This window comes from Porites lutea, chromosome 8 (genome assembly GCF_958299795.1).
Source record: "Porites lutea chromosome 8, jaPorLute2.1, whole genome shotgun sequence".
NCBI classification, from domain to species: Eukaryota; Metazoa; Cnidaria; class Anthozoa; order Scleractinia; family Poritidae; genus Porites; species Porites lutea.
Genome location: NC_133208.1, coordinates 3948415 through 3958121, shown reverse-complemented (window position 1 = coordinate 3958121; position 9707 = coordinate 3948415). Strand labels below are relative to the sequence as shown.

At 37.6% G+C, this 9707-nt stretch overlaps 1 protein-coding gene across 1 annotated transcript; it reads right to left on the bottom strand.

The window, feature by feature from the left end:
* Window positions 1–2081: 2081 nt before the first annotated feature.
* LOC140945714 (uncharacterized) lies at window positions 2082–4689 on the bottom strand. The gene is made up of 4 exons (XM_073394756.1): window positions 4672–4689; window positions 4332–4448; window positions 3194–3649; window positions 2082–2602 (listed from the first exon to the last, which is right to left on the bottom strand). Exons 2-4 carry the CDS (start codon window positions 4431–4433, stop codon window positions 2240–2242), a joined length of 921 nt encoding a protein of 306 aa, XP_073250857.1. The 5' UTR covers window positions 4434–4448; window positions 4672–4689; the 3' UTR covers window positions 2082–2239.
* Window positions 4690–9707: the final 5018 nt, after the last annotated feature.

The window sequence follows — 9707 nt, the reverse complement described above, 5'->3', positions numbered from 1 at the left end:
ACCGCTACGCACTTGACCGATGAAAACGAGACTAATTTGTGTTCACATGACGTCGACCCGTACAAATATGGTTCTTAACTTATTGATCGAGATGTTATATGAATCGTTGACTTTTATAGACAGTTATCGATATTTATGAGCTGTTACATAAGTTAAGTGGATGGGATGTATCTTTTTTTCGGGTAGCTTTATACCCTGTTATTGCACGTTTATACAACGGCTGTGATCATGGGACAGCCACGCCTAAAACTCGCGCGCCACCTTGCAGGCTAGACTCAGTCGGGAAATTAATGCCATGAATTTTGAATCTTATTGGACGCCTTTTAAATGGTTATGTGCGGCTTGAAGAAGGGGAAGTTGGAAAGAAATTCGTAACAGAGTTTTCAAGAGGACAATATATTTTAAAATTACAGCTTTGCAGTGACATCACCAGCAACAGCATATCTCTGCACTGGGAACTTAACTCCATTTTCATGTAAATTCTTCGAAAAAGTTCTTGATTGCCCATAATACGCCTTCTTTACCCTACAAGAACGTTTTGCAAACCATTGTTTCAAATTTCTTCTAGATATCGCAGTGGTCCCTTAATTCAAGGATCTTCCTATCCGCTCAGCTAGGAAGATCCTTCTACTAGATCATCGCCTTAGGGACAAGTATAAGCCTGGATACAGAAAACAAATCGTCAGTATTGAGGATAATCCACCTGCGAAGATCTTCCCAGTGCTAGGATCTTCCTCCCTACATGTAACTGAGCCCCTAAAAGTTGAATGTCTGTGTAGGAATTTTAATTGTCAGGATCTTCTTTATGCAAATAACGCAAGATCATAGTTTTAAAATATATCTCTGTTTTTTTTTTGTTTTGTTTTTTTTACTTTTACCATCATCAGAGAACTGACAGAAGAGAGGTAGTTTTGCTTATTTTACTTTTAAACTTAATGAAGGTAATTTGTCGCTAAATTGGCAAATTCACAACACAAAATTTGTTTAATTTACACTTCAAACAGTAACTTCGTGTCCAACATTTTCTGTTACTGAGTAGTGTAAAAATGAATACTGTTTAAACTCCTTAAAAGTTAGAAATTTTTCGTGCAGAATTAATCTCGCCCGATGTTGAGATGAGATGATGAGATGAATATGTTTGCTGGACCATTCGTTGTCATACAAAAGAAATATACGCCTTTTTGTGATAGTAATCATACAGAGTTTTGTTGCATTAAGATGCTGTTACACGGGACAACACAGCGTTGCAATGTGGAAACGATGTTGCAACAATTCGAAACCATGTCACAACAATGTGGCACCGCTGTGTTAAACATCGGCGTTACGAATCGTCTTGTGTAAAAACGCCTTTAATCTTCCGCAGTACACCCTCTCATAAATGTGAACATATTTTTCTGTACCTCATTTTTTAAGCAGTAGCGGGACAAATCTTGCCTTTAAACTTCAAAGATCCCTATTGAATAAATTGATTGTTACAATTGAAGAAACTGGACGAAAATGCATCACTCAACGCAGGAGGAAAATATATCAGAGTTTGTTCTTTAAGAGTATGCACTGTTTCACGAAGGCAAGGAATACGAGGTTGACGTTGCCCAGTAAACTCTAATATGTAAAGGTGGGGTATGGAATGATGTAAATTATTGCTTTATAAACAGTTCAAGGGGTGGGGATGTGATCCCTAGTTCCCCCTCCCCTGATAAAAATCTCCAGTATTAGGATCAGAATGAAGTATTCTAATGACAACTTGTAAAGGCTCCTGTTAACTTATGTAACATTCCTCTCGAGTCTGGTCACACAGCACACTGTTCTTTAGATTAAAAGTAACTTTTATTTGTATATTCAGATTCAGACTCTAGTTTGTTGGATAACTGAGGACCGTTGTTCGTGCTTTGTTAAAAACAGAAACCCTATTAGTTTCTAAGGCAATTCGTATAAGCAACCTTATTCAAGGGGGCCTCTCCGTACTAGACCCTCAAAGCAAGGGAGAGAGAGACCCTGGTCTGGCCTACTCTCTCCCCCCTCCCCTGCCCTCTCTCTCTCCCTCTTTCTCTTGCTTCTAGAGCCGAGGACGGAGAGACCCTGGGAACGAGGTTGTCTTTTCAGCTGGTTTAGCATCTTAAAATCATCCCTTACAATAGCAGCGTTTTTTTTAACAGGTTATTTAACAATAATTACATTTAAAGCTAGAAACCTTTTTAGGAAACATCTTAAGTTTATGAAAAATTTGAATCTGCTTTTCTTAAGCTTGTGGGGGAGGTATTTCTTCCACGAACATCCGGGACACCGAGTTCCATCCTGTGACTGCATCAGCAGAACCGTAACCTTTGCAGTTGCCGACCCAGAATCCCACGCGCACAGTGCCTTTGTGGATTTTATCGCAGACTCCCTCGACGTGACGTGGACGGTGCAAATTTTGTAGTCTGCTGCCACTTCCATATACCATGTAAACAGTAGCATCAATAGCTGCTGGAGCCGAGCACTCTGCGCCATTAAAAGTGAAATACCATCGCCTACAACAGCTGTTGCAATTATAGATGCGGAGTTGGCCACTCCAGTAGACACGCAGACTTGTGCTGTCAGAGGTCTTCTTGAAAATGCATTCCTGTTGAAAGGAAAAGAGCAACCAAATTCAAGATTACCAGAGTAATCTTTTAATCCTTTATCCACAGAAAGACAGCTCTGACTAATTTAGTTTGAGTCTATAGATATCTTAAGTTAGGACGATACAAATTACAATAGGGATCTAGTGGAGGGACCTGGGTGCCCCCCCCCCCCCCACCTTATATTTTAGACCAAACTAAGGCCCGACGGGCAGAAAAAATTTTTTGAAGACCTTATCTTATCCTTATCTCATGGTCTGGATCCGACACTAAAATTTTACGTCCTCAGCGACGCTTTCGTATGGTACAGTGGTACAAGGTGGGTTAAACTAACACTTTAATCTGTGAAAAAAATCCCATGGTATTACCATGCAAAACTGCTGAGGAGTGCTTCCATGTTAAAAGATTTTACTCGATAAAATTGGGAATTTTTTGGAAGTAAAGGAAATAAATAATTAAACAAATGAGCCACACGGGCTACTAGTTCTAATCCAGGCAAATTTGCGAGCAAGACCTTCTAATGAAATTCTATGTTTTTAAATAAAACCCAAGTACTGACGAACTTTTTATTCGGAGGCCAACTTAGCTTTCACCTTGACCAATCCAGAGTCCCTGCCATCGCTCAGATCCTTAAAAACGCACTGTTTCCAGTTACGTGCAAAAGACCCTGAAGACCCCTTGGGACCTGAGGGACCTTGACTTCCAGGAGGCCCTTTATCGCCCTTCTTTCCAGCTTGACCCGAGGGGCCTTGTGGTCCCTTGGGGCCAGGGGGACCTTGACTTCCAGGGGGACCTGCATCACCCTTGCTTCCGAGTGGGCCTGCTGGACCAGTTGACCCTGTACCTCCCTTGGGGCCAGGAAGTCCCTGTTTTCCACGGGGTCCTTCATCGCCTTTGACTCCTCGTTGACCCATAGGTCCTTTGGGTCCGTTATTCCCGGGTGATCCCGATGTACCAGCTGGTCCCGCGGGTCCCGGGCTTCCTGGGATGCCCGGTATCCCCGGTGCGCAGAAACAAGGAGAGTAACCACAACAGCCATGTTGGGAATTCTGTTGAGGAAATTAAGGGCAGAAATGAAAAAGAAAAACAGAGAGAGGTCAATACATTATTCATTCTCTTTGATTTAAAGTTAATGCACTTCTTGGGGATGTTTGTTTCTGAAATAGCCTTTGAAAAATAAGTAATTAAATAACTGACAATGAATATTAATTAATAATAATGATAATAGATAAATGAAAGCAGATATAAGCTAAGTACAGTAACACAAGACGCGTGAAGGAGTCTACTTTTGGCCGCTGACATTCTATATGACTCTCACTGCTTGATTCATTCATTTATATATATATATATATATCTAGTCCATCGTTTGTTCAGTTATTCAAGTTCACTGCTAATGATCATTTTATCGGTTGTCCAACTATTCATTTCCTGTGCATTTATATTATTTGACTAGGGGACTACCCATATCGATTATAAATTCTACCATAATATATATTATTCAGATACTAATTACAAGCGAAGCATAAAACATGTCTAGATATCAAAAAATAAATGTTGAAAACGGCGCCGGATGTTAGGACAACCATTCTGACTCATACTTTCATTGATTCTATTCCATTTTATTCCATTTTCTCTGGCAAATGAATGCAATCAACGACCATAAACTTTCTGGATTAATCGCTGATATCAAATAAAGTCTCGATCATCTGAAATTTCACAAATCAAACTCACCTTGTTGCTGCTGTTTTTGCTATTCGCAGAACACAAAGGGATCAGCAGTAACGGTACTATCCATAACATAATGGCCGATGGTATCTTCATACAGAATAGCATTATCGCAGAATCAAACTGTGGGGTGAATATATTAATTATTTAACAATCATCACAAAGAGAACAGTGTTTTTAATTCTTCCCGGGGAAAATGAATGCTAGTAAATTATTCTCAGTTAGAAAACAAACACAACTGAGTGAAGAATCTAACCTGGAAGGAACACTTCAATTGAGTATTTTAAGAAATGAATTTTTAGCTACTCTGCAGTAACAGTAAATCTAGGACAACTTACATACCAACCTTGCTTGTATGGCTGTTGTCCGGCGCCCGCAAAAAATGATGAATAGATTAATATTGCTGATCTTTTGGGTCGTTTTGTACTCACGTTTAGCATAAAAACATGTTTTTAGCACGTTCAAAGGCTTGTTAAAAATAACATGTCAAAAAAGGCAAAATGTTCTTATTGGTTAACTCACACTGAGCTGACCAATCAAGGCGTTCGTTTAATTTGGTAAGTTGCAAGTTTGAAACACGTTTAGGACCAGTGACGTAAAAAACATGAAAAATGACAAAAATTCTTATTGGATAAATCATTTCTAGATTGATCTATGGTATAACGCGTTGCAAAAAGTCTTTGTTTAGAAGAGTTCAGGATTTTAAGCTAAAATAAGAAAGCAACCCTTGTTGTTTACGTTACTTCTTAGAAGTTTACTAATCCCAGTTTTTGTTGGTTTTCAGTTTCCAAAGCAAAGAAAATCCCCCCTCTTCCCCCACACTGAATTACATACTGAACAGCAGATGGAAATCACAATATTAATTATTACTTAATTGCGACAAAAGTGATCGCATTATAGAAAAGCATGCAACCTGCTCATTATAGTTTCCTAACGGATATTTCATTTTCACTTAAACACGACTCGAATTTTGAAGAGGAGGAGAAGAGGAGTAAGCAGCTACAGAAATAACTTAACTGGATTTTTTTAAACTATTTTCGAGATTTTTGTTAATTGATAAGACTTTCAAAATGAAGGCGTAATTTTAAACAACTGTAATCTTTTTTAGCAGCGACAGGCTGAGCTATAAAACTTCAAATATTTATTAATAATTTTTCGATGCAAAACGAAGAGGCTACAATAAATTGATGTTTAGGCTTGGTTCTGGAACAACTGATTAGTTTTAGAACACACAAAAATCGCCTTGATTTGCAAATTCAAAATATTTTTTAACCAAATTAAGTGAGGAATTAACGTGATAAGGTTGGATCGAGAGACAAATTACCATAAAGCCTTTATAACACTTGTATTGGGCAGGCTTGCCTGAGTAAAATAGACCTGCAATGAGGAGGACGGAAATAAATGCTATGTCAAAGACATTAAAAATGAAGAGAAATCGGCAAAAATACAAATGTACATACAAACCTACCTCGATAAATTTTTGCCCTTCAATTTCTTCTCAACTGCTCACTGGGAGTTAAGGGAAAACAAATTCTCGTAGGAACGTGTTGAAGAACATCATGGCTTTATTGTACCGAAAGAGACCATTGGCTGCTTGTGGTTTATCCACTCAGCGACTCATCCAATGATCTGGTGTCTTTTATTTCCGCCAAAAAACCCTGAGAAGGAAAATTTTGCCTTTTTTTAATTGAGAAGCAGTGTGCAATTTCTTAAGCATTGTTATAGCTAATACCAGCAAACAGAAAATTATCGTCGTTTAAGATCACTAAAAAGTAAACTAAGCGATCATTACCTTCTTTGCGGTTCTAAGCTGTGTTTGGTTTTTAAGCTAACTTCGCCGCCTCACCATCTTATAGAGCCTTTCTAAACATTCACTACTCTGTCTTCTTTTATTAAAAATAACTTTGTAAATTATATTTTCCCCTCATGTTGACTATTACTGATTAATTTCCACCCTAATTTCAAGCTGAGGAAATAATATGCTTAGCGTGGTCTTCAGAACGATTCGTTAATATTCGATGAGCAAAATACCTTTGCCGGGATAAAAATTGATGCCCTACGTTCTTAATTTGTTCGTTCGTTTCGTCTGTTATTGCCGGGCGCAAAACAAAACATAGAAAAAAGTGTGACGTAGTAAAATCAAACTGAGTTTTGAAAGAATTCATACAATAATCAAAGACACTCGTCGGTCAGATAATTCCTTTCTAATGTAAAAAGACAGAGAAAGTTTAGGCGCTATTCGACTCCTGTCCGCTTCTGGCTATTAAGACACCTTTTGAATAGCAACAGCTCACCTGGCCTGATTCCACTGAACTTCTTTGGTCAAACTTTGGTTTAAAAATAAATCTTTTGAATGGACACAGGTGGATGGTAGTTTATTTCGGTCATACTTCTTAGATCAAAAAGAGTAGTGTGCCTAAAGTATGCAGTAATTAACTTGAAAATATAAAAACAGCTATCGTACGAGCGGTACACGTAGTTCTAGTTTTTCATAGCTACTCTGATGTCCTCGAACTTTTGACCATTCAGGGTTTGAAAAGCGTTAATTATCATGCCTTCCCAGTACGGCCAATTTTCATAGCTGATGTAGAACTATAATTGCAGTTATGAATATGATAAAAGGAAATATAAACATGAACTGGACTCATTTTAAGTACTTTTCTAAAGGGTCTCTAAAGCTAAACACTGTGGCTTTGCAGCTGGCAGTTTGGCTACGTGTAGCTTACGTGTTGCGTGTTGTTACGTGCTGTCTCAAATTTATTGGCCTCATCATTCTTAAATTACACCAAACTTCGAAATTTGCTTCAAGCAGTAAAATGTACATATTCTGATAGAGGTTAATTGGCTTACTACAAGCTACTTATACGGCACATGAAACAAAATATTGACTGGGCAGTTGCTGAAACCGCGTTTTAGGTTCAAGCCTCAGTCTCCGCATCATCGTACGAGCTAGTTGCCGCTGCTCTTCTTCCTTGAAACTGCAAACTAACTTAAATTCATTGTCACCCCACACGATCAAAACTATAAGTTTATGAAGGAAAGATGTTGATGTTCCCAAGCTTCATTTATTAATATTATTATTTTATGTTTTTCCTTTTTGGATAACCTATCATAGCGAACATGGTACCATTAAAAGAAATTTGTGATTTTCTCTTCAGATGCGCGCCGGCTTTTAAGCCACGGGGACAAAAATAGACACCGCGCTAGACTGCTCCTTATACCTAAACACTAGCGCGCAAAATTATAGAATCATAAGTCGTTTCCTTCTAAAATTTGACACAATTTTTTCCACGGGTTTTGTCTACAGGGTAGTACTGACAAAAGTGGCTCCTCTTTTTTAATCTTTTGTTTTTTTTTTTAGTTTTTAATTAGACTTTTAAACGTTTTCGTAAAATTCTTAGGCAAGTCTGGATGATTTTCATATTTTAAAATGCAACTACTTGCGCGGAACAGGACAATTCAACAATATTTTTTTTACCTATTTGCATAACATATATGTAAGAAGCTATAAATAAGGAAAGCTTTCCTCACGAGTTTGCCACAATTGGAATGTCAAATTTTAGGGTTTTAAAATATGGTACCTTGATTATATTTGCCAAATTGGCAAAATTGAACGATGTTTTACGTTACTATATTAAAGAATAAAGTCAGTTTTACCTTGAGGTAATAGAAGATAATTGAATGGATAGCGTATACAAGTCGTGGGCACAGTACTCTAGAAGATCAAAGACGAAACAGGTTCTTAGATTAAACTAAAAGAGTAAAGACTCCCCATAATTATATAACACAACAACTGTGAAAAAACGCAGTGTACCGTTCAAAATGTCCATAATATCCTCAGCCTTTTTCTTTCATTGCTAAACAAAAAAAATTTTCCATTTTGCTTTCTTTGCATGTAATGAGGTTCTTGTTAGATCAAGTTTGCAAAGAAATCTATTGTGTATCTATTAATCTATTTGTGTTATATTGACAGATAGCTGTCATTTATTAAAACAGAAGAAACAATCGTTAATTAATAATTCCGATAAATCTGAATCTTCCCATTATAATTTAGTAGTTGCTACCTAACGTAATGTAATAACGAGTTGTAATTTATTCCAAATTTGATGGACTTTCTCTAATCGTATAAGGAAGCAATCGAACCTGAACAACTTTAAGGGAGGATCCAGGGGAAATGGATTGGGTAGTTCTTCATCGCCCCCCCCCCCCCCCTCCCCCTCTCCCCCTCATTCTTTCTTGGGCCGACTAACATTATTTGATTTGTTCAAGTAGAACACACTAGCCACTAACAGTTTAACTTGCACTTTATTTCCTTGTTATGCGTAATATGGTTATAACTACACGATTTTAGGATAGTAATGTCATTACTGATTTCTTCTATTTTGAAGCGTTGTAAGAATTCATTCCGTGGTAGGTTTCTCGTTCATCTTTATTCCTCAAAACAACGGTTAATGTTTTATTCCGGGAGACACGTCGCTTTCAATTTGACTCTCAGCGGAATATTAGCTGGTAACCGCGCTTTAATAACTTGTTGGCATGTGTCACATTTATTATCTCTGTTTCTAACCCGCAGTCGCCCGCGTGCGAAAAAAGATAATCTTAAAAAACGTGATCTACAGAAGTAGGCGATGAAAAAATATATGCACAATTAGTATTCTTAAATTCTTTATGCATTAAATAATCATTTTAGATTGAAATAATTTGGGTGCACGTGTTTGTTGTGATGTCACAGTTTTTGAAGCCACATAACGGGAAACGATGTCGTAATGGCGGAAGGATTTGTGTTTCAAAAAAAGTACTTAATCATGGATCTACGATGTTTGTGAAATTTCCTTACTAAAACCAGTGGTTTAGTGGTAGTCTCCATGTATCTGTGATTCAAAGTGTTCTTTCGCTTTTGAGAAAAACTGCAGCGCTGATTACTACCTTTATCACCAAACGTAAACTTGCAGTACGTCACGTTTGAAGCAACCTCATGCCCAGGACTTTTCCCTTAAAAATGGTAGTGGCGGGAAAAGCCCTGGGTACCAGGTTGCTTGAAATGCCGTGGAAGACGTACCGCCTGTGTACCCCCGAGAGTTCGAAGAATTTGATTCTTCTAAGTATTTGTTATTCTATCCGCATTCACTTTAGCCTGGGTTATTGTCAGTTTGTTCAAATATTATGCGTACTTTTCCTGTAATTATCAATTCTCGGTGTCTCCTTACGTAATTTTTCCATTTGTTGTACATTTTAGTTTCTCCTTTGCCAATTTTTTTCCAAATTGCGTTTATTTGAATTGTGCGTTTTCCTTTGTTAAAATATGTTTCTCATGGTGAATCGTAAAGTAATGAACGAATTCAATCTGTACTAGGAGTTTAATTAGAGTAGTATAAAACTTTC

Coding starts and splice junctions, on each gene's coding strand:
- LOC140945714 (XM_073394756.1), bottom strand. CDS start 4,433: ATGCTATTCTGTATGAAGATACCATCGGCCATTATGTTATGGATAGTA. Junction 3,650..4,331: donor GCAAAAACAGCAGCAACAAG/GTGAGTTTGATT, acceptor TTTCCTCAACAG/AATTCCCAACATGGCTGTTG. Junction 2,603..3,193: donor GGGACTCTGGATTGGTCAAG/GTGAAAGCTAAG, acceptor TCCTTTCAACAG/GAATGCATTTTCAAGAAGAC.